The sequence below is a fragment of the Anguilla rostrata genome, chromosome 5 (genome assembly GCF_018555375.3).
Source record: "Anguilla rostrata isolate EN2019 chromosome 5, ASM1855537v3, whole genome shotgun sequence".
Taxonomy (NCBI): Eukaryota; Metazoa; Chordata; class Actinopteri; order Anguilliformes; family Anguillidae; genus Anguilla; species Anguilla rostrata.
This window is the reverse complement of record NC_057937.1, coordinates 19,320,875-19,343,340: the sequence shown is the minus strand read 5'-3', so window position 1 is coordinate 19,343,340 and position 22,466 is coordinate 19,320,875. Positions and strand designations below refer to the sequence as shown.

General features: G+C 44.5%; 1 protein-coding gene and 1 long non-coding RNA gene across 8 annotated transcripts; one reads left to right on the top strand and one right to left on the bottom strand.

The window, feature by feature from the left end:
* Positions 1–1,653: 1,653 nt before the first annotated feature.
* Positions 1,654–20,939, bottom strand: kiaa0513 (KIAA0513 ortholog). Of its 7 annotated transcripts, none has more exons than XM_064335522.1 (15): positions 20,719–20,939; positions 20,289–20,335; positions 14,223–14,693; positions 13,805–13,904; positions 12,568–12,641; positions 12,005–12,075; positions 11,203–11,407; positions 10,244–10,284; positions 9,645–9,720; positions 9,426–9,503; positions 8,832–8,861; positions 5,701–5,781; positions 5,020–5,114; positions 4,585–4,718; positions 1,654–4,237 (listed from the first exon to the last, which is right to left on the bottom strand). In XM_064335522.1, the coding sequence occupies exons 3-14, from the start codon at positions 14,597–14,599 to the stop codon at positions 4,669–4,671; spliced, it is 1,278 nt and encodes a 425-aa protein (XP_064191592.1). In that variant the 5' UTR covers positions 14,600–14,693; positions 20,289–20,335; positions 20,719–20,939; the 3' UTR covers positions 1,654–4,237; positions 4,585–4,668. The 7 variants fall into 7 exon arrangements, with proteins under 7 accessions (XP_064191592.1, XP_064191593.1, XP_064191597.1 ...); XM_064335523.1 differs by having other exon boundaries at positions 20,289–20,332; XM_064335527.1 differs by lacking the exon at positions 20,289–20,335 and having other exon boundaries at positions 1,654–4,139; positions 4,577–4,718; positions 20,719–20,938.
* LOC135254922 (uncharacterized) lies at positions 4,055–4,535 on the top strand. Its single transcript, XR_010329991.1, has 3 exons — positions 4,055–4,177; positions 4,317–4,439; positions 4,485–4,535. It is a non-coding gene; the product is annotated as an uncharacterized LOC135254922 (long non-coding RNA).
* Positions 20,940–22,466: the final 1,527 nt, after the last annotated feature.

Genomic DNA, 22,466 nt, shown 5'->3' with positions numbered 1-22,466 from the left:
TTGTCCCAAACATTATGGAGCTCACTGTATGTTTCCTGCATTATTTTGTGACACTGAAAAAAAAAAATCAAATCAAATCAAATCCTGCTTAGGGGCCCTCAAAGGCTAGGGCCAGCACTGAATGACATTGTGAGACTTTCCCTTAAATAGAACATAATGTAGTTATAAGAGACCTTTATTATAGATTTGACAGTACAGTAGTTATAGCAGTTGTGTGTCTTTAGGCTTCATCTGACTTGAGTCCTTGCAAAACAAGTATATGTGTTCATACCTACAATAACAGATAGTATTGGGATCTGAAAGATAGGAAACACATTCAAAGTTTCTTTAACCAGGGGTGGGAGCTACACTGGGTAATTGAAACATGTCCAGCAGGGTGAAATACACCTGATCCATACTGCAAAATGAGAATTTTGAAATTTGAAATGATAAATTAAAATATTATTTCCTAAAACCTTCATGATTCTAATAATTGAAGGCCAGATGGTGTTGGTGAATTCATTACGCTTGTTTCTATGTGAAAATAACAGAAGCCCCAGGCTTTTCCACATAGTTTCATGCTAATGTTTATTGTATGTTCAAGGGGTCCTGAACTGAGATTTCAAAACTGAATAGAAGCCCCCAATATATGTGCGTACACAGCACACACAGACAGGCAAATTGGGTAAATTAATTCCGGCGACACTCTTGCCCCTGACCTGCCATTATTAACACTGTGGTAGGCCCATTAGTCACGCCATGTCCCCATGCTGGTGATTAATGCCCAGCTACTGAGTGACACTTGTCCTCAGTGCCTAGCTTGCATCAAGTGCTCCCCCTAGTGGTCAGTTGACTGAATTTGTGCAGCCAATGGGAAAGACAGTTTTAAGGTTTGGATCTCTGGAGGCATGCAATGTCTGCAGATTTTTTTGTGCTTTTCAGCACCTAAGTATTTAATTAAAGGAGCAGATTGACTAAATCGGATGATGTTGAAAAGAAACCTCCAGACAGTGGTCCTGCAAGTCTTGAATTTGACGCCTTGAATTTGGATAAGAGTCTGCTCCTTCAGTGGTTGGTAATGTGCATCTAAGCCATCCTTGCAGGCAGCCATGGTACAGGTCATCTTAAAGCTCATGGTAGATTAAGTAAGCAAGCTGTTCTGACACTATTACTGCTGATGTGTTTGTGTCCATGTGTCACTCCCTTACAACTGTGTTGCAGTCTGAGGCAGAATGTGTGTGTCCATGCATATCACCACCATACAACTACAGTGCAAAAGAGTGCAAAAAATGTGTGTGTGTGCTTGTGTGTGTTGTAGTGTGAGAGAATGTGTAATTTTAGTGTGAGACAGAGATGAATGTGAATGTGAGCATGTGTTATAGGGTTGTCTCAGGGCCCATGACTCTGTTTGTTACCATGAAAATTGAGTTTGGTTCAGCACAGGGAATCATCCTCACTGCACGTCACACAACACACTGTCTCAGTAACACTGCCACACAACACATGCTCATAGTACGACTGTCAGACAACACCCTCTTACAGTAACACTCACCACACACTTCAAATAAGTACAGAAAACTCGCACAAATCTCCCTCCTACAGTAATATTGTTACACAAAAAATGGACTTTCCAACAGAAAGTTCTGGTATAACAGAATAAAACACTAAGAAATGTCATGTTACAAAATAATTTTATTTCAACACGTGACTGTTTCTAAAACTTGCATCAGATTTGACACACAAAAATACATCTTTATGATCACGGTTTGCTTTGATTAGTATGACCCTCCATGCAGAGGTCATTGTGCATTCTGAGATATGACATGATGCAGGAGAAGGCAACAGCACATATGCTTAGCAGTGTTACATCTGACACTATATTACTCTGCCCTCTACTGGATAGGATGTCTTATAGCAACAAGACCAGGGGGCAGATCATCCGACAGCAACCAGCAAACAGACAAAAGTGAGCATATTCCAATAGCTACAAGACAATGATGATGTTTTTTTTCTTATCAGGTAACAAGACAGGAGAATGTCTTTGCATGGCAACAAGAGATTGGTGGCATTCCCTTGGCAAGAAGACAAGCAGACAACAATGACAAGACAAATGATTCAAATGGAGTGACTGGTAGTAACCAAGGAGGACAGTAACACAACACAGCTACAACACAATAATAAAACCCACACCTACACAACGCTATTAGCTACAGCTACAGCACACTGAGTATGTCTACAAACTACAGCATCATAGAACAACAAGTATATTCTCTACATAGCTAACACACACTCTTGAAGCATGTCACTTTAACATCTCTGTGGGAAAACCGTGGGCCCTCTGGGGTTGTACTACAGCTGGGCAGTTTCTACTACTAAACCAGCGGTCCACAGAACAGAAAGACATATCTAAGAACTTTGTAACATCTATGGTTTTACACATTCTTCGATTTGACACCATAGATAAAACAACACGTAGGTACATAGTATTAAAACGTGCATCAGATTCACAAAGTCTTATCCAAAACTGCAAACCGACTGGATAGATTTACAAAAATGAAAAAAAAAAAAAAAAACAACTCAAGATTAAGCCAGAATCACAGTTATGGTGAGAAACCAAAGGCAACAACTGCACTTTGCAAGCACAAAATATCTGCACATATTTTAATATATACACATTAGACAGGTACAGCAGATACATATAAATCAATTTTATTACTACTAATAAATAAACAAGTAAGAAAACAGTTCATCCCTTTAACCCATCCAAGATTATTGCAAGAGCCATCAGAGCACAAAAAATTATTATATTTCCTTTCTTTGTTAACACATGTACACACTAAAGAATATGCACATGTACATTACATAAGTGCCTTTGCTTCTCAAAGATGGAGGAGCAGAGAATGCAGGTCCGATATTTGAAAAGTATGAACCCACAGTTTTAATGGGCTACTCTGAGAAATGCTGTTACTGGCCCCTAGTGGGCTGATTTCCGCAATTACACTATGCATGCTCCACCAAGAATTGTGTCCTATTTGCATAACACATGGATACATGGCAAAATTACCATGGGCAGGCGTGCACGCACGTACTCTCACTCGCTCGCTCACTCACTCCCTTGCTCACTTGCCCCACTCACTCGCTCACAGGAAAAAAGGAGATAGGACTCATTGTTCCACTGTTAAAGATGCATTCACTTTCAATCACCAGTCAACAGGAGGAGGAGGATCCATCCTTTTTAACACTGAAGCTTGCATCTAAAATAACTCTACAAAGAGGTACCTTCTGATGCATCAAAGGCACTTTGAACAGAACGAAGTGGCTCTTTTTGCATGCGTTCCGCTGATAACAAACACATTGGAGTACTGATAATAACCATAACAAAAATGACTTAAATTCATACAGTGCCTTTTCCATAGCATGACACATTGAGGAGGGGGTAGTTCTCACCCAAAACCCAATGCACACGTATCCACCAATCAGAAGAGAGAGGGAGAGAAAAACACCTCATTGGGATTGGACGGATTATTCAGGTGACCTTGCAATTGTAACAACTTGCAGTCAGTATCAAATCATCTCATGCTTCAGCGTGTCAGTTAGGGGCGGGAGGGGGGGGGAGGGTGGGTAATAAAGTTAGGGCATGTGGAAAGCTGCCACAAGGTTGGGGGCACTGCCTTAAGGAGGAGGATTTGTCCTACAAGCTTTAGTCAGATTCATACTTGGAACACTGTGTGAGCTGCTATCACCTGAAGAAAAACAGTCACCCCTCAAACAAAACTCTCTCTCTCTTCCCCCTTCCCCCACCTCAGGACTGCTGCTATGTGTCACTGAGGAACAGGGCTGGTCAGGTCGCAGGTGTATCACAGGAGGAAGACATAGGAAGGAGGAAGTAGAGGTGAGCAGCTGACCCAGAGGAAGCGGGAGCGAGCGGTGTTGACGCACATGGGGTGGAGAAGACCAGCAAAGAGGGAGCGGAAGTGAAGATGAGCAGTCATGACTTTGAGGAAATGGAGATGAACAGGGGAAAGCTGAGGTGAACAGGAGGAAGTAAAGCAAAGCGGGAGGAAGTGGAGGTCAGCAGAATTGAGCAGGAGGAAGTGGAGGTGAGCAGGTTTGTGCAGGAGGAAAAGGAGGTGAGCAGGCTTGAGCATGAGGAAGTGGAGGTGAGCAGGCTTGAGCAGGAGGAAGTGGAGGTGAGCAGGTTTGAGCAGTAGGAAGATGAGGTGAGCAGGCTTCAGCAGGGGGAAGTGGAGGTGAGCAGGTTTGAGCAGAAGGAAGATGAGGTGAACAGGAGGAAGTGGAGGTGAGCAGGATTGAGCAGGAGAAGAGAGGGTGAGTAGGTGTTCAGCAGGAGGAATAAGAGGGGAGCAGGAGGAAGTGGAGGTAAGCAAGCTTGAGCAGGGGGAAATGGAGATGAGCAGGTTTGAGCAGGAGGAACAGGAGGTGAGTTGGAGGAAGTAAAGGTGAGCAGGGTTGGCAGCAGAGGAGGAGAGTGAGCAGCGATGGAGGTGAGCAGGGTTGAGCAGGAGGAGGGCGGTGAGAGCGAGGAGGTGAGCAGGGTTGAGCGGGCGACGGGAGTGAGCAGGTGAGCAGTGGTGAGGTGAGCAGGCTTGAGTAGGGGGAAGAGGAGGTAAGCAGGGATAAGCAGATGTAGATCAAGTGGTCTTCAGAGGTTGAGCAGATAAGTCCACATCACTCTGCAGCCATCTGCTCAATGTGGTCACTGAGCAGCTTGTACTGTTCTGGAAGAAGAGAACACAAAGGCAAATGCACAGGATGAGTACTGCATAGCACAATTTTCCATGTTAAATAAATCCTAACAGAATATATATGAGGCCATCTGGCACCATACAATATGTACTCCTACAGAGTTAAAAGTACTCCTTGATTTTATGTATGTGAGTTAAGTATTTTTGCTTTTTGAAAATCTGAGCTTTTTCAGGATTTTATGTTTTTCCACGCAAGTTGAGTGAACCATTTGATTGGCTGTATATTTCAGCCAGCATTGTCCCTTGTCATAAAGCGAGGGGCGAGCTGCTGTACCTTCATTCAGATTCCCGATGACTGCCTGTTTCTTGAGGAAATCGTTGCAGAGCTTCTTGCTGAGACCGAAGGCCAGCATGTTGTGTGTAAACGTCCTTCAAAGACAAACCACAATTCACACGTCTCTTATTGTAATAGGCACACTATATACAAGCAAATCATAATACGTCTTCTTACTATAATACAACTTACAAAGGAAATACATACACAAACTGCTACACAGATTCACAGGATAAACAGCCAGACACACACACACACACACACCAGAAAGACACAGCCATACAACCATAGGACACAGGGATATAAAAAACAGACAAAAAATCACAGGTAATCCAAACCTCAATCCACTACTTGTATTAAAATAACTACATTATACAGCAGACAAGCAGACCCAGAGGTATAAATATGGCTGCATGGAAACCACATCCTTGTTCTGACCAATACATTATGCTGCTCTCCACTCTACTATGCCAATATACTAACCTCAAACCTCACGAATGGTAATTAGACACACTATGCTCCCTAACCCACAGACACTGCAAATCACCATCATTCATCAAAACACCAAGCACATACCACAGAAACACGCATGCACATACAGACGTGCACATTCATGCACACACACACATGTACAGGCACGTGCACACATACACACAGACAGACGCACAAACGCAAACACACCCGAGCTGGCCGAAGGTGATGTTCTCATTGAACCTCGAGCTGTCATCTTTCTCCTCCTGGGTCATGTGACACCATTTCTCTCTAGGGAAAAGAAAGAGGCAGAGGTCAGGCACCATGGCAACCAAAAGTTCACAGTACTAATACGCCACTTCCACTGAAGACCTCGCTCAGATGGGGCTACCCGAATATCTTTGGCTACAGCCAATGAGATGTCCAGAGCCCACACATTCACAGATTTTACCTCCACCGATGGACCGATGTACACCAAACCAGGGGTCAGCCCAGATCAAATAAAACTCACTGTAAATGCAATGCATGCACTTTTTACTCTACAATTTCAGAGGACAATTCCAGAGCCACACCAGGGGACACGAAACTGAATTTTAGATGCACATAAAAATACAGGGTCTGGAAATGGTCATCTTGACTACACTGCTATCTCGTCCAGCTGGTGGAACATCTATTTCCTGTTTTTTCATGTTGAATGTATCACGTTTTATCTCGCACTGAGAAAGGCCACGAAGACCAAAGTCAATGCTCTTTTAATGTTTTTTTTTTTTGTGTTTTATATATAATAAATGAACAATTTGGAATTTTTAAGCCTGCGTCCCACTAACATTTTTGAACAGGTTGCACTATTTTCAGACATATAAATAGACAAACCAATTGGGACAAAATAAATGGGTTTTGTGGGGACCCACATCCATTAAATGATCACACATTTACTTGCATGTAAGACACATTTCCATCCTAAAGCTTCAGTACCCTGCCACTCTTCCTCTCTGTGGGCTTGTAATGATGGAAATGAGTAGCTATGAGACAGTAACACTGACCCAAATCAGGCATGCTGCTCTTCACAGACTCGTCAATGATTTATCAGTATGGGGAGTTTAGAACAATCAGCACACATGGACTATGTACAAAAAAATAAAAGGTATACCAACAAGCCCATCACTTGATACTGATATTTAAGACTGAGGAAGGTGACCTGCCAGCCAGTTTCAGAAGGCCCTGTAGAGCACTGTCACCTCGTGGTTAAAGAGTGTGAGTGCGTGATTCCAAAGCAATGGTGTCACTGCAGAAGCCAACAGCAGTAGATGGCAAATATCTTAGTTAAACTGGTTCAAAGAGGTTGACTAACATATATGACACATTTAACATACACACATGTACTATACACACACTCTCAGGAAAAAAAACAGTTGTTGAGACAGATTTGTATAGAGCTGTATTGTATTTCTCAGTTATGAAAGAGTTGCCAAATAGAAACTTTTGAAGAAATCAGTTGCGGGCATCATGCAATTGGCCACATTTAAGGCAGTACTCATCATAGGCAATGAAGAGATACCAAACATGCAGGGGGCCATGGAGAGAGAATACCCACCATGCAATGGGCTGTGCAGAGGAAATGCCCATCATGCAATGGGCAGTAAAGAGGAAATGCCCATCATGCACTGGGCTGTACAGAGAGAATGCCCAAAATTCTATTTGCAGTACTTTCAGCTTTAGTGATTCCGCACCTCAGACATGAAGTAGTGTACAGAACCTCAGATATTTCACCAGGCTTCTGACCTGAATGTCCCCTCAAGGCCCAACACACCGTCAAGGCCATATTCTTAAAGCCAGTAGAAAGGCTGACATAGGATCAGTTCTACTTTCCAGCTCATAATGGATAACATTATGTCACAATCACCAACATAAGGAAATAAACAGGACAAATTCTGACAAACAAACAAGGTCAGCACTCCTCCCCTTTGACATTTACAGACACAAGCCCTGATGTGGGAGACCAAGCTGGATTATGGGTGGGACTGAATGCAGTTAAGCCCATTCAGACTCTTTTTTACTTCTGGCTGCCTCCCATTGTTTTACCAGACCTTGGTCTGTCTCTGACCACAGCATTCCGTGCAGTGCACAGTGCAATAATGCTGACAAAGCCCTGACGTCCCCAGACCTTACAAACCTCCCCCTAGCCACAGCAATGCAGTGACCTGGGCTCGCCAGGGAGTGGAGACTGCATGACATTTAGCTGCTATCAGGCAAACCACAATGAGTCTGCCCAAAACCCACAGCTATCAGCTAGGAAAGAAGATATCCAAAGTATGTTGTTGTTTCTACCCAATTATGGTGAATATTTATTACCATGTGCGCTTTACCCAATTATCTCTTTGAAATAAATAACACAGCCTGGTCATCTGATTCACTCTGGTCGCTACAACATTCCACTGGAATACTCGGCAAAAGCGAAACACTGAACAACATTCATTTAGTTCATTCAAGACAGGAAGTGGCTCAGGTCACAACTGAAAAAACAGTATTATTCCGCTTCAAATGGGTAACAGTGGTCACAAAATGGAATTTATGTTTTGGTCTATATTTTTACAGTGAAGCAGGATGTTCTGTAGGACAATGTTATAGTAGTTTCAATTTTTACATCGAACATGGGACATCCCTAATATATATTAATGAAATATTAATTTTTTGTTTACTGCCAGGGCCCAAGTATGACAACTCTGCTTTAGCAGTACCCTCTGTAAAAGTAGGATTTTGCCATCGTGGACCCTGTAGGGAGAGATGGTGGGCTTGATGACCATTCAAACACTGGCACACAGGTATATATTAAACAGTGCTGTATTGAATTGTACAACCCTGTCTCACCTTTCTCACGGGTGTTTTTTTCTCCACACTCAGTTGTAAAGCAAACACTGCAACATGCACTTTATACATGCCAAAAAGTCTCCTACCACCTTAAATCTTTTTCTACCTGCTTGCCTGATCCATGAATTTCTCTCATTCTACAATCATCTTAATCTACTCTAATAAATATAATACAATTACTTTACATGTTAATACAACTCCAATCTCCCTTTCTCAAGACTTCTCTTTTGCCTTTCTTTATACCCTTCTTCTCCCCTTCCACTTCCTCCCTCCTTCACTCCTGCTCTTCCTCTTTCCTTTCTCCATCCTTCTCCCTTCTTCTTCCCTTTCCTCGTTCTACCCTTATTCCTTTCTCTCCCTTTCCCAATCCTTCACTCCCCTCCTGTTTTCTCCTTCCTCCTCCTCCTCTCATCCCCTTGCCTCTCTCACCCTCCCTCTATCAGGGATGAGGGGAGCAGACATGATGGACAGACCTCTCTCCTTTCTCTTCCTCAGCCGTCCGCCTGACGGGCAGCAGGACACAGGGAAACAAAGGGTTAGAAATGCATGCAAAGTGTGAGGAGAACAGGAAAGAAGAAGAAAAAGCCTGATGTCAGCAGAAGTTTAAAAACAGTCCATGTAAACCGCATTCACACAATCACTGAGACACTCAGTACTATATTATCCTCTGTACAACTCTCCAACTCTCAGGCATTTCAGGCATTGGCTACCCTGACACACTACAATTGCAATAAACATATCTACACAGTCACACACACAGACACACGTGCGCACACACACGCTTACACACATACACACTATTTAACTACATTCGCTTTCACAGATTCCAACACACGCCCCATTCTGAAACACCACTATCATTAATCACGTACATACCGTACAGTAGACAAACACCACCCTCTGACATTACTGCCCTATACAAACAACATATACAGTCATCTACTTGCTCATGACTGGCATATATACAAGTCAAGAAATGAAGGCGCCAATAGTAATAGCAGCAGAGAGTGAAGTGAAGCATTACTGTATACTGCATAAGAGGACTCCCCACCTGCCACCTGCCTCACCTCGTTGTTGGTGACCTCTTTTTCCTCTCGCAGTGGACAGCATCGAAAAACGCAGCGTTCCAGAACCTCAAGGTGTGCCTGTCAGGGACGCAACAAGGTTTTAGGGCAGGTTGTTCAGACGTCTCCTTCACAAAATGTCTCCTTCGCTGTCAGAACAGAGCCAACGTCTCCATGAACTCTTATCCTCAGCTGAACTGTATTTGCCTGAATGCCTCCTACCAGATGGGCTGCTGCTTCAGGTGTGTGTACAGGTAGATCTTCTCCCCCTTGTTTTCATCAGGAGACTCAGGAGACACTGCAAGCATGAGAACAGGTAGAGTCAGGTACCAGAGAATGAAGAGGTAAAGTCAGGTAAAGCAGAATAAACATGCACAGTCAGGTACAGGAGAATGAAAGGGGTGAATTAAGGTAAAGCCAGGCATCGGAGAATGAGAGGGGTGGATTCAGGTAACGTCAGGTACAGGTGAATGACAGGGGTGGATTCAGGTAAAGTCAGGTACCGGAGAATGAGAGGGGTGAATTCAGGTAAAGTCAGGTACAGGTGAATGAGAGGGGTAGATTTAGGCAGACGAGAATGAACAGGTAGAGTCAGGTACAGGAGAATGAGAGGGATAGGTTTAGGTAAAGGGGGATTAGCAGGTAGAAAGGCAGAGTCAGGAATAGGAGAATGAGACGGATAGATTTAGGTAAAGGAGAATAAGCAGATAGAGAGGTAGTCAGGTACAGGAGAATGTGTACAGTCAGCACTGGAAGATGAACAGTTATGATAACAAAGAGGTAGGGCCAGAGTTGGACATGCTAGAGACAAAGACACGTACCGGGCGTTTTGGGCTTTTCTTCGGCCGGGCTTTCTGCATCTCTGATCCGAAGAGAAGGGAAGGCAAGAAAACAGAAGAGAATAGCATTGCTGAGTGCTGTTACGTACAGTACTGGAGGAGCTACAACCTTCAACATCATACAAAATAGAAACACTGTGGAAAACATGACATGAAGTCCCAAACGGCAACTTCTTAAAGGGACAGTTCACTTTCTGGGGTTTTGGACCTTATTTCAGTTTCAGTGCATGGTCTCGATTGGCCCAGACAGTTATTTATGCATGTGATGAACACAACAAAACCCCAAATAACCTTTACACCAGCCAGTGTAAATCTAAAGCATACTTCATTGGACAACAAGGACACACAGTGTCATTGATGCAATGCACCACTCTTAGGTAACCCCCCCACCCCGAATTATCAGCTACTTGAGTGCCAACAGCTCCCCCTTGTGGAGAAACGTCAGCCTGCTAAACGTGTGTGAGTGAGTGTGCATGTGCGTGTGTGTGAGTACATGCATGTGCGAGTGCTTTGTATCTAAAAACCATCTGAGCCAATCAAAAGCACACTAGCACACTACAGTAAAAATGAAATAACATCAAAAACTGAAAAATGAATTATTCCTTTCAGAACCCTGCTACTACAAATAGAACGAACCCACTTCCAGGCATGGGTAAAAATACAACAAATTTATCTTGCCACAAATGACAAAATATCTCCCAGACAGCTCTATCTATACACCACCACCGAAACAGCTGAGGTTATGGGTTGCTTCACGGGTGGCACAGAGATATAAACTGTACAATCAAAAAGGAGACATGCAAACTGTATTACATAAACGCGTGCACACAAGTACATACGTGTATTTCAAGTGCATGCATTTCAATCTGCTTACCATTTCCGCCCTGCCTACCATGCTACACAGGAAGTGCTGAGTTGTGGGGAGGAAGTGAGGCACTCACCCGGTCTTGCGTGCGGAGGGACCTCTCAGCTTGCTCTCCAGGCCCCCGAAGAAGCCCTTGACGTCGGTCTTGGCGGAGGTGTTCTTCAGCAGCCGCTCGGCGATGTCCTTCTTGCCCGACAGCCAGGTGTTGGCGCTGCGCAGGTACGAGTCGATGCCGCTCGCCGGGCGCTCCAGGAGCTCCGTGGGGGACAGCTGGCACCTGCCTGAGGTACAGAGGGCAGGCTCAACACAAACGCATACACAAAAGCACACACACATACACACACACACACACACACACACACACACACACACACACACACACATACAAGTACGAACAATCAACACACACATTAGTACAAAAATACATTAGCGCACACACACACACACACACACACACACTCCATTGCATTTAATTTACATTTTGGCATTTAGCAGATGCTCTTATCCTGAGTTGACTTACACAGATTACATTTGTACATAAAAACGATTTATACAGCTGGGTATTTTTACTGAAGCAATTCAATTAAGTGCCCAACAGAAAAATGGCAGTGCTCCAACTGGGAATGGAATCCGCAGCCCTTCAGTTAAAAGCCCAGTTCCCTAACCGCAATACTACGCTGCAGTTAAACACAGACGCACGCACAAACGCACACCGCTGTTTCTCCTACCGTTGCCTTGGGGAGGAAGGCGAGGGCCTTACACAAGATGAAGCCTCTGTATTGCAGCTAACGATGCACGGAGAGGAGAAGCCTGACTCACTGAGGCTGGCTCAGGCTAAAACACCCTTTTCACACGGTCGGGGCTGGAACAGGCCGTACCTTTGTAGTAGTATGTGAAGCACATCGTCATCAGGTTTTTGGCTGGGCTGTAGTCATCCATCTGGTAGCACCTGTCGGGTAGCACGTAATCACCACCTGGACATCACACCTTTGCACATCCCTTACTGTATGCCAGGGATCTCAAACTCCAGTCTCTGAGGGGCCTGGTGTCTGCTGGCGTTTCAGGTTTCTTTTTGTTCAACAGCCAGTTCAGGCCCTGGAAACAAGCTGTTGGGGCTCTTCAGCCAATTGGCTACTTAAACAAAGCATGTGAGCGCTAAAAGCCCACCAAAAATCAGCCTCCAGGATTTAAGTTTGAGATCCCACAGTATTAGCACAGACACCGTGTTCCCAGGCCTGGTGGATGCAACAGCTGCGCATGGCCGGTTTTCACAATCATTCAGGGAAGTGAGATATTGTGCAATATAAATTAGCAATGCAAGTTTTAGTAATGCAATGGATACTGTGGGAACAGCATGGGAACAAAAACACTTTCCTCACATTGGTGGCTTCAACAAGTGGGTCAATGACTGAAAAAAAGAGACTGAAAACTTGATACTCACTCAAAGAGAACGACGGCGAATGACTGAACCAGCCGGTAGAAGGTCTGCTCTGACACGCACTTGGAGTTGCAGCGCTGAAAAAAAAAGCCTTGTTGGTTAATCAGAATGGTTAGTCAGAATGCATCCACAGCAGTCCAAGACCAAGTTTTCACTCCGCAAAGTGTTTGACTGCAAGAGCCTGCAAGCAGATCGGCACTAACCCCGACAGATGTTTTGTAACTTGACACAGCTGTTAGATTAAGTATCTCAATACAGCTAGATGAGGGCATCAGGAAGTGATGTCAGACCCAGTACTAGCTATGTTGCTAGCTAGAAAACTAGCAATGGCAGATTAACAGTGAGATTACTGTGACTGAGGAAAGTTACAGTAAAACTACTCCCTATCGGTAACTTCTCGAACGGCAGGAATCATCATGACATCAGTGTTATTACTGCTCCCTAGTGTTCATGCCCCACCTGGTATTCAAACCTACAGCCGTGGAGTCTCAGGTGCCTTCCCAAACCCTTATGCCACACCGCCACCCTGTATTAAGTATGCTAATTTAACTGCAACTTGTAAAGATACACTTGCTCCAAAATCAGTGTGCCCTGAAATCCCTGTACCCAAAAGGCATCAGTGCTCTGAAACCCCTGTGCTCTGACGCTCCTGTGCTCTGAAACCCCTGTGCTCTAAAGCTCCTGTGCTCTGAAACTCCTGTGCCCTAAAAACCCTGTGCTCTGATACCCCTGTGCTCTGAAACTCCTGTGCTCTAAAAACCCTGTGCTCTGAAACTCCTGTGCTCTAAAGCTCCTGTGCTCTGAAACCCCTGTACTCTAAAGCTCCTGTGCTCTGAAACCCCAGTGCTCTAAAAACCCTGTGCTCTGATACCCCTGTGCTCTGAAACTCCTGTGCTCTAAAAACCCTGTGCTCTGAAACTCCTGTGCTCTAAAGCTCCTGTGCTCTGAAACCCCTGTACTCTAAAGCTCCTGTGCTCTGAAACCCCTGCGCTCTGAAACTCCTGTGCTTTGAAACTCCTGTGCTCTGAAACCCCTGTGCTCTGAAACTCCTGTGCTCTGAAACCCCAGTGCTCTAAAAACCCTGTGCTCTGAAACCCCTGTGCTCTGAAATCCCTGTACTCTGAAGCTCCTCTGCTCTAAAAACCCTGTGCTCTAAAGCTCCTGTTGACCCTCCTCAAAACCTCGTACCTAGCTGGTCTAAAACCGTCTCGCAGCTCTTACACTCTGTGCATGGGCGTACCTGTGCACTGACGTACTTGGCGAACCACTCCCGTCCTTTTGCATTTTCTCCGCTGCACAGTTCTCCAAAGCGAGCCTTCTCCTCTTGCTCAAACTCCTCCCTGTCCGAAACAGGAGAGGCAGAGCTCAAAGCAGGGATCACAAACGCCCATCACGGAGGGTCCTGCAGTGTCTGGTGGCTTGTGGTGTGATTCAGCACTTTTAAGGTCTTAAATTATGTCACTGATTGGCATGGGTCCACACACCTTTTGATTTAAAAGAAAACTAACAATCTGCAGACACTGTGGCCCCTCTTGGACAGGAGTTTGAAATCTCTGGTCTAAAGCAGACACCCCCACTCCAGTCCCCCCATAGTACCCACCCCTGCCCTTGTCCCTGTCCTCAGACCCCACCCACACCTCTCCCAGCCGCTGCCCCACCTGCTGTGGAACACCTTCTCCACGTAGGCTTTCATGAACTCCTTGCACTCCGCCACCTCGGCTCCGCCCTCCTCTTCTGCGCTGTGACTGGACGAGGAGGACCGGCGGGAGGAGCCCCAGGGGTGGGAGGGAGATTCTGCTCCCTCGTTCTCGCTGTCCGCCGACTCAGTCGCCTCGCTGTCGTTGCCACGGTCGCCCGCGCTGCCGTCGTCGCGGTGGGCGTCAGAGCCCAGGGCGGGGGCCAGCGGCTCGGGGAGGAGGGGCTGCTGGAAGTCCATGCCGGCAAGAGCGCCAGCTGGGGCACCCGGCGCCCCCTCGGGACATGGGGACAAGTCGAAATCGATCAGGTTGCCCACGGCAACTGCCTCGACCTCCATGGCTGGTGTCGGGAGTGGGAGAGGAGGAGCTGTCAATCAATTCAACACGTCTGCTGCAGTACACCCAGGATCACTGCCCAGACCACATCCGCACCTGGAAACACAGGGGGCGCTGTTACACCATCTCCTCAGTCATACACAGGGGGAACTGTTACACCAGCTCCTCAGTCATACACAGGGGGAACTGTTACAGCAGCTCCTCGGTCATACACAGGGGGAACTGTTACATTGTCTCCACATTCATACAGGGGGAACTGATACATTGTCTCCACATTCATACAGGGGGAACTGTTACACCAGCTCCTCAGTCATACACAGGGGGAACTGTTACACCAGCTCCTCAGTCATACACAGGGGGAACTGTTACATTGTCTCCACATTCATACAGGGGGAACTGTTACATTGTCCCCACATTCATACAGGGGAAACTGTTACATTGTCTCCACATTCATACAGGGGGAACTGTTACATTGTCTCCACATTCATACAGGGGTAACTGATACATTGTCTCCACATTCATACAGGGGGAACTGTTACATTGTCCCCACATTCATACAGGGGAAACTGTTACATTGTCTCCACATTCATACTGCCTGCCATTTAAGCACAGGGGAAACTGCTAAACTCCACCATTTCAAAGACAGCCATCTCTATTATTGCAGTTACTGTCAGCACATTGAAATCACTGCTGCCCTGTCCTGCAGGGGTGTTCCATAGTAAACATCCTCTCAATACTGCTCTTCATGCACAAAACTCTTCTGTTAAATAAACACGTACTGCTATCTAGAATGTTGTTTCTCATCTAACACCTCCAAAAATGATTGTGTGTCACTTCTGCTTGTCCTCCTCCTTCCTCCCCCAACCCCTACTGGCTTCCTGTCATAGTCAGCATTCAGTTCAAAACTGGTTTACGCCAGCCTACAGGGTGTCAACAGGGACAGATCGCCATTATCAGGCTGTTATCAGACCTTGCATGCCTGCCAGGTCTCTGTCTGCTCCGTGTCCTTAAATAGCCTGCTGGTATCTTGCCCTTCAGGGAAGCATGTCCCAGTCCTGGCCATTCAGCCTTCCTGCACCCCCCACTGGTGGAATGAGGTAATTACAGCTGTCACCAAAGCAGAGGCTCTGGGCAGATCGAAAACCAGCTCCTACAAAAGTGCATTGTGTGCCCAGCAATCAAAACAGACCACTAACCGGTATTTGCAGAACTTGAGCCAGCTCTGAAATGAAAGTTACAACACTGAAATTACTGGGCTTGTTTTAGTCTGACCTTTTTCTCTGTGGCACTTATGTATGACAATGTTTTTATTGCAGTTTCTTTTGCTACAATGACACATTGTTTCAACAATAGCGCCAGGTTCCGAGTCTACACTGTACCTATACTTCAGTATAATGCAGTTCATCCAGCCCTGTTATATTCAGAGTTGTGCCATTTGCTCTGGATAAGAGCATCTTTACTAAAGCGTTGTTGTGCAACCACACCTACTTTCCCAAGCTGCTTTCAGGTCTGACTCATCTTATTGTTGGCTGGCTGTAGATACATTGACCTTGAAATGGCGCCTTTTTGTATGAATACAGAGCTTTAATTACTTAACTTAAGCTATGCTTCCCTAATCTTAATTTAATTTGATGTTCAGGGTTACTGCATGCAAGGGTCCTGTCCTTGAATCATTGCAGACTCATACATTGTTTTTGCAGGACAAACACACACACACACAGACACACATTTAATTACATTCATTTCATAACAAACTTTTATTGCGAAAACAGTAATGTGTTCAGGAGCTTCTGCACAAATTTCATTGCTCATTGCTGTGCCTCACAACCATTTCACAATTTTAAATTGCACAACATCGGTGCACAAACACCACTGACAATTTCAAAACTAAGCTTGAACAGATTTATATCAGGGATCTCAAACTCCGCTTCTGGAGGGCCGAAGTGACTTCAGGTTTTAGGCTTTGCTTTCAACCAGCAGCTAAATTAGATCTTGATCTAAAGACTGTGAACTCTTTAACCAATCAATTTAAGGTAAATAGTTCAGTGCTGAAACACACCAAAAAAACAGCAGGCACTGTGGCTCCCCAGCAATTAAGCTTGAGATCAGTGGATTCAATCTTGTAGGACTCCTGCTGACAAAGACGCTTACTGCCAAGATTGAATCCTTGCTATACCACAATGCTTTGGGTTACCACTTGGGCATATCCTCCAGTATATCTGGGACACCTGCACTGCATCAGCCAATAAGAAGCCAGCCCAGAGGACAGGAACCTCTCAGCTTGGGCCTCTGAGGCTGTGTTCCAAACTGTATTCCTGTGTTCTACCTAGAGCGTAAAGCAGGTGCGGACGTAAAAGGTCACGTGATCAAGAAAGATGAAAACTCAAGAACACAACAAGGCAAGAATGCGAGATTTCACCGAAAGTTCTCTTAGTGTTCTTGGAAGGACTAAAAAACAAAATGTGCTTTGATGCAGACATTTCCATGCCTTCCCTTCCAAGTAGCCATTGTGTTTTTTATTCTGTATTTGAGGACAAATACAAACTTGGACGACAGAAGGCAGGAGGATTTTGTGTACAAATGTAAGTATATTTTATCTACAGATTTTTGTTTCTTGGTTAGAGGTCAGTAGTGGTGGCATAAAAGTAAAAGCACATTCCAAAACGAACAGAAATTACACATAGTTACACTCGATAAGTGTAGTCTTGCAAGTGTACCTGGAGGCGTGTTCTTAAACACGAGAACACAGGACACAAGTGTACAGTTTGGAACACGGCCTGAGAATCTCCATACCTGTGGTGGAAGTGTATGCTGGCTTATGGAAGACCACTGCCTTATGAATTCTGGTGAGGGAATTAGTACTGAAAAGCCAATTATGAAAATGCTTTTTTGCCTTTATGTTGCTTTTTTCATGAAGCAAAAATCATTTTAGTTTCCATAATTTATGCGCTAGCAAAAAAAAAAAAAAACTACCAGCAGAACCAAGAGGTGACAAACAGGTCACCCCAACGTGTACCATGGAGTAAAAGGGCACAGTCAGGTCATATCTACAAACAGTCAAAAAGAATTAGGTTTGACTAGGTGATGACATCATCACTCTTCTAGCCTGCAGATCCTGCCCAGTCATCAAGAGCGCAAAGTCGTGCTAAACGGTCATTTCCATTTTGCAAACGAGAATTTAAAAACTGCACGGGGCTGCTCCACAGCTCACGCTCCTAGACAGCAGCAAAGACACCTTCAGGCGACCCCAGTAAATCTCCCATCACACTCAGCAGAATGGTGCTTCAGTAGAATTATTTCTGCTTCCTTGAGCAGGGCATCACCCCCATACACACACACACACACACACCCCAAACAACCCCCCCCCCCCCCCTCCACTTCAGTCCACCCTCGCACTCTGAATCACACGCCTGGGGTAAGAACAGACAAGCTCAGAGAGAGAAAGAGAGAGAAGAAGACAGAGAGAGTGGATGACAGGGAGAGAGAGGCTACACACAGCAATTGGAGTCCCTGTTCTCAAAACCTCAATCTCTCAGAAAACGCTGTCACGATCCCCATCAGAAAAAAATGAAAACAGGCAAAGATCAATATCCTGTTATAGTAGTTTCTCGGCCGAGTAGTTTCGGGGCAAAAATCCATTCCTAGACTAGGGGTGAGTGGATGAGGGCAGTTGAGCTGCAGTCACACCCACCAATGCAGGAGGATGCTGCTGACCCAGCATGCATTGCACCAGGACCAGTTAGACTGTGCGGTTAATGTGCTGTTGAAGCCCTTGCTCAGTTATAGACACCAATCATGACAAACTTAAAGTTGATGAAATAAAAAAATACCAGCAACGACAGCGCTCACTGATAAAGGCAATAAAAAAGAAAGCACTGGAACGAGCCTCTGCTGATAAGACAAGCTTTCATGAGTGAATTTATTGTGTTTACGCTATTCTGTTTTCCTGGTACTACAGTACTGAATCTCACTGCAGCATTAAAAGCAACTCTCTGTAATGCTTGGTTGAGCACGACACACAACCAGTTATGTAATATGTCCCCAACCCCCTCCCCCCGCCATCCACAGTCTCCACAGGAATCTTATTCTGCGCTCTCCCTCATCCGGACCATGGATGCACTTCGCGAAGAGAGGCACAACGCATCCTCTCCCTTACAGAAACACCCTCCACTGCCCCCTCCCTCTCTCACCTCTGATATTACTGTCAATTACGTCATGGTCTGCCAATCATATTTTCTTTATATTGCACTCTACAGAATGAAAATGCAGCAAAATGCTCTGCAGGGCACAAACAAGAGGTGGCCCATCCCCTCCCCCTTTCCAGCCCTTCCCCTGCTGTACATCATATGACATCACTCTGAGTTAAGCCTGCACAACTCTCTGGCCACACATGCCTACAGGGGCCAAGGAGGAAAAAAACAAGGCAGGCTGAAGTGAATTGATAAAATAAAATAATACTGGGTAGGAAGTTGTCTCCAGGCGGAAACTCCTGATAAAAAAATAAAATAAAAAACTCCAGGCATGCCTCCAGGAACAAGCCCACAGGAAGGAAAAGAGAGGTGACTCACCAAAGCAAACCCACTGAATGCAGAAACGACAAAGGACAAAATTAAAGCAACTACAGCACAGATGTAGAGGTAACTGTCTTGACTGTAATTATAGAAGCTACAGCACTGACACACAGCTAAATCTCTTGACAACTGCAGCACTGACATCAACTGCACTGCCGTACAAATACTCATTTGACAGCTAACTCCCTGACTTTAGTACTGATGTATTGGCAGCACTGACACCCCTAATCATCTGATTACAATGTCTTCCATGTATCTGTCAGTACGGGATTGTGGCTCAGGAGCTCTCTTCTTTAAAGCGATAGCTGAGAGGATAGAACATTTTCCCCTTCTGGCAATTCAGTGTTCTGAACCAGATCGCAATTTGCATGCGTTCTTTTCACAGAACTGTCTTCACTGTCCCGTAAAAATACCCTTACAAGACAGCACAACATAGTTTCAAAACCTAACACGAAACGATGGCTACCACAACCCGCAACTGTTCTTGTGTCGGGACAATTATTAGAGGAGGTCCAGGACGATCTTGTTCCCAGTTTCATCCTCAACTAAAACCTATTTAAAAGTCCGAAAACCAGCTTAGTTCAAAATAAACCAGCAAAGATCTAGTAATAATAATAGTAGTAGTAGTAACAACAAGAACAAGAACAACAACAACAATAATAATAATAATAATAATAATAATAATAAGCAACAACAACAATAATAATAATAATAATAATAATAATAATAATAATAACAACAACAATAAATTAGTATAAAATATTTTGCATGAATTGTTCTGTGTGAACAGCAAGCGACAAACGAGCACATTTTGATGCTGTCAATGCATTTAACCTACTGTTAGAGTACCATAGAGGGGCGACCGAAGGAGCGCGTGCTTCGCCGGGACAGCTGAAATATACGCGTGGATACTGAACAGCTGGTTGTTCGACCGCGCGCTCTGGTCAAGATAAGGTGCATCAGACAGAACAGGAAGGGAATTTAACTAGGGAATCGCGCGTCTCTTAAGCAGGCATTCTTAACCAAGAAAACAACACAAAAATGAATCAAACAAAACAGGCAAAACAATAAAAAATATATAAAAAACAAAAACACACGCTCGCAACGTAATATTACTTGCCTTAACTTAGAATGATGTAGGAGGTGTGGCAGCTTTGGTAAAGCCTGCTGTTCAAAACAAACGCAGTTATATCAAGGAAGGTTTATACCACACACTTGCTAAACCATTTTAACATAACACAAAGCTGCACCAATTAAAATGTATCACTGAATCAAGAGACATTTTAGATTTGTGTTGCGGGGAAATACACGCATGACGAAGACTATGCTTAGCCAACGATATGATCGACGCCACTGCCTCATATATAGCAAGCTAGCTAGGTCATCACTCCAGCTGTCAGAGCATGCAGCGACCAAGGAAGCTATTTCAGACATAAAAATTGAAGACAACATGAACCAACCGATTTATAAAGGCGACGGAACGAGTTCCACCTAATCTTAAAGACGGTGGACAGTTAAACAACATGATACTTGTCAGTACAATTACATACCCGAAAGCCCCCGACTGAAAACGAAACGAGCTGGTTTCCATTCACTATGCTGGACTGGCTGCAGCCCGCAGCAGGACTCTTCACGCATGCCCAGAACATCAATTTAGGTATTGAAAAGCCTGGACGCGACCTGCGCCTCGTCTGCGCATACGCACAAAATTGTCAACATGTGAACTGCTCGTTATATCCACTTCGCCATTTATGTTTCCTGTTGTTATGATATACTGATCAGTGAATGTGCGCAGATGGGACGTAGTCTAATTGAAAAGCTCTTGCACGTGATCTTGAAAATATACACGCGACTGCAGCATTTTCTTTTTGGTTCGCGAATGGCTTTTCTTTTCGTACACTTTGTGCTCTGTCCCCTGATTGGAGGTGATTTTCCAGCGACGTTGTCACAGGCGTTAGTTTTTTCATCGCATCCATTCTGGGAAGCCAAGTGGTGAAGGCCTCCGCACCCGTGAGCCGCTCCGTTAAATTCCGCATAGTTACTGATCTTCATCTAATTCGGAGTACACGGTAGAAAACGAACTGTTCCATCTTGCTCATATGTGTGTGCAATTACTATGCAGATATGGTTCTTCACGAGCGAATATTTAGGAAAACGTATTAAATATAAAAATAATTAGTCCTTATAGTGACAAGAAATAAGATGGACAAGCACACATATTTACTTAAGGCACACATATTTATTTAAAGAAGATATTATATTTACATCAAATATTAAATTAAAGAAAAAATGAATAAATGAGTGGAGAAACAATGACATGCAGATGCTTCCATACAGGTGTACTGCATGATACAATTAAGCAATTAACATCCTGTGGCATGTACAAAAAAATCTGAGATGGGACAGTTGACTTTGATTTTGGATCAGAATGACAAGAAGAAAAGATTTAAGTGACTCTGAAAGAGAGTTCATTATCGGGGAACAAATGGCAGGAGCTTCAGTCAGGAAGACTTCTCAACTGGCTAGTGTTTCAGTAGGAACAGTGACTAAAGTGACATCTGCATTTAGATCTATGGAGAAGACATCAGTAAATAGGGTTGGAAATTGTGACCGAGAGCTCACATTATGACTGTGATGCTTGTACATTAGCGCGATATGTAAGGAAAAACAGAAGAGCAACTCTTCCTCAGGTGAATAAGAATGTTCATGCAGGACGTGATCAGACTGTCAGCAAGAACAGTCCGTTGACAACTACACAGAAAGGAATATTATAGTAGGGTTGCAGTGCAGAAACCCCTCATCACAATGGCGACAGCACATTTGAGAGTTCAGTGGTACAAAAACCATAGGCTCTGGTCTACACAGATGTGTAAAAAAAAAAAAAAAGGTGATATAATCAGACGAGTCATCCTTCACCATATGTAGTCTCTACCAGGATGACAATGCCCCTGAAGGGTGACTGCATGGTTTGAGTGTGAAAATGATGAAAATGATGTGAATCATATGCTATGGCCTTCATGGTTATAGCATATCCTGCCTGTGCCTATGATATATTAAAAACAATGGAAAGTTGGCCAAACAGAGCTATTGTGGCATTCATGACATTTATTTGTATGACTTGTCAGCTTACTGTATATTGCTTTGTCCATTGCACTGTCTTCTGCATAGAGCTGCACCATCCAGTGTTTTGGGGATAAAGAGAAGGTATTGCAAAATCCGGATTTTGCCATTTGTAGGATTTAATCTTTAATGTTTTTAATTCACATATAACATGAAGTATTCTCAAGAGAAAAGATTC

Bases quoted from the DNA above. Each gene is read 5' to 3' on its own strand.
- kiaa0513 (XM_064335522.1), bottom strand. From the start codon at position 14,599: ATGGAGGTCGAGGCAGTTGCCGTGGGCAACCTGATCGATTTCGACTTG. The intron at 13,905-14,222 runs GTGGGGCAGCGG...TGTTTCGGACAG, and splicing joins GAGAAGGTGTTCCACAGCAG to GGAGGAGTTTGAGCAAGAGG. The intron at 10,285-11,202 runs GTGAGTGCCTCA...TCTTCGGATCAG, and splicing joins CCCTCCGCACGCAAGACCGG to AGATGCAGAAAGCCCGGCCG.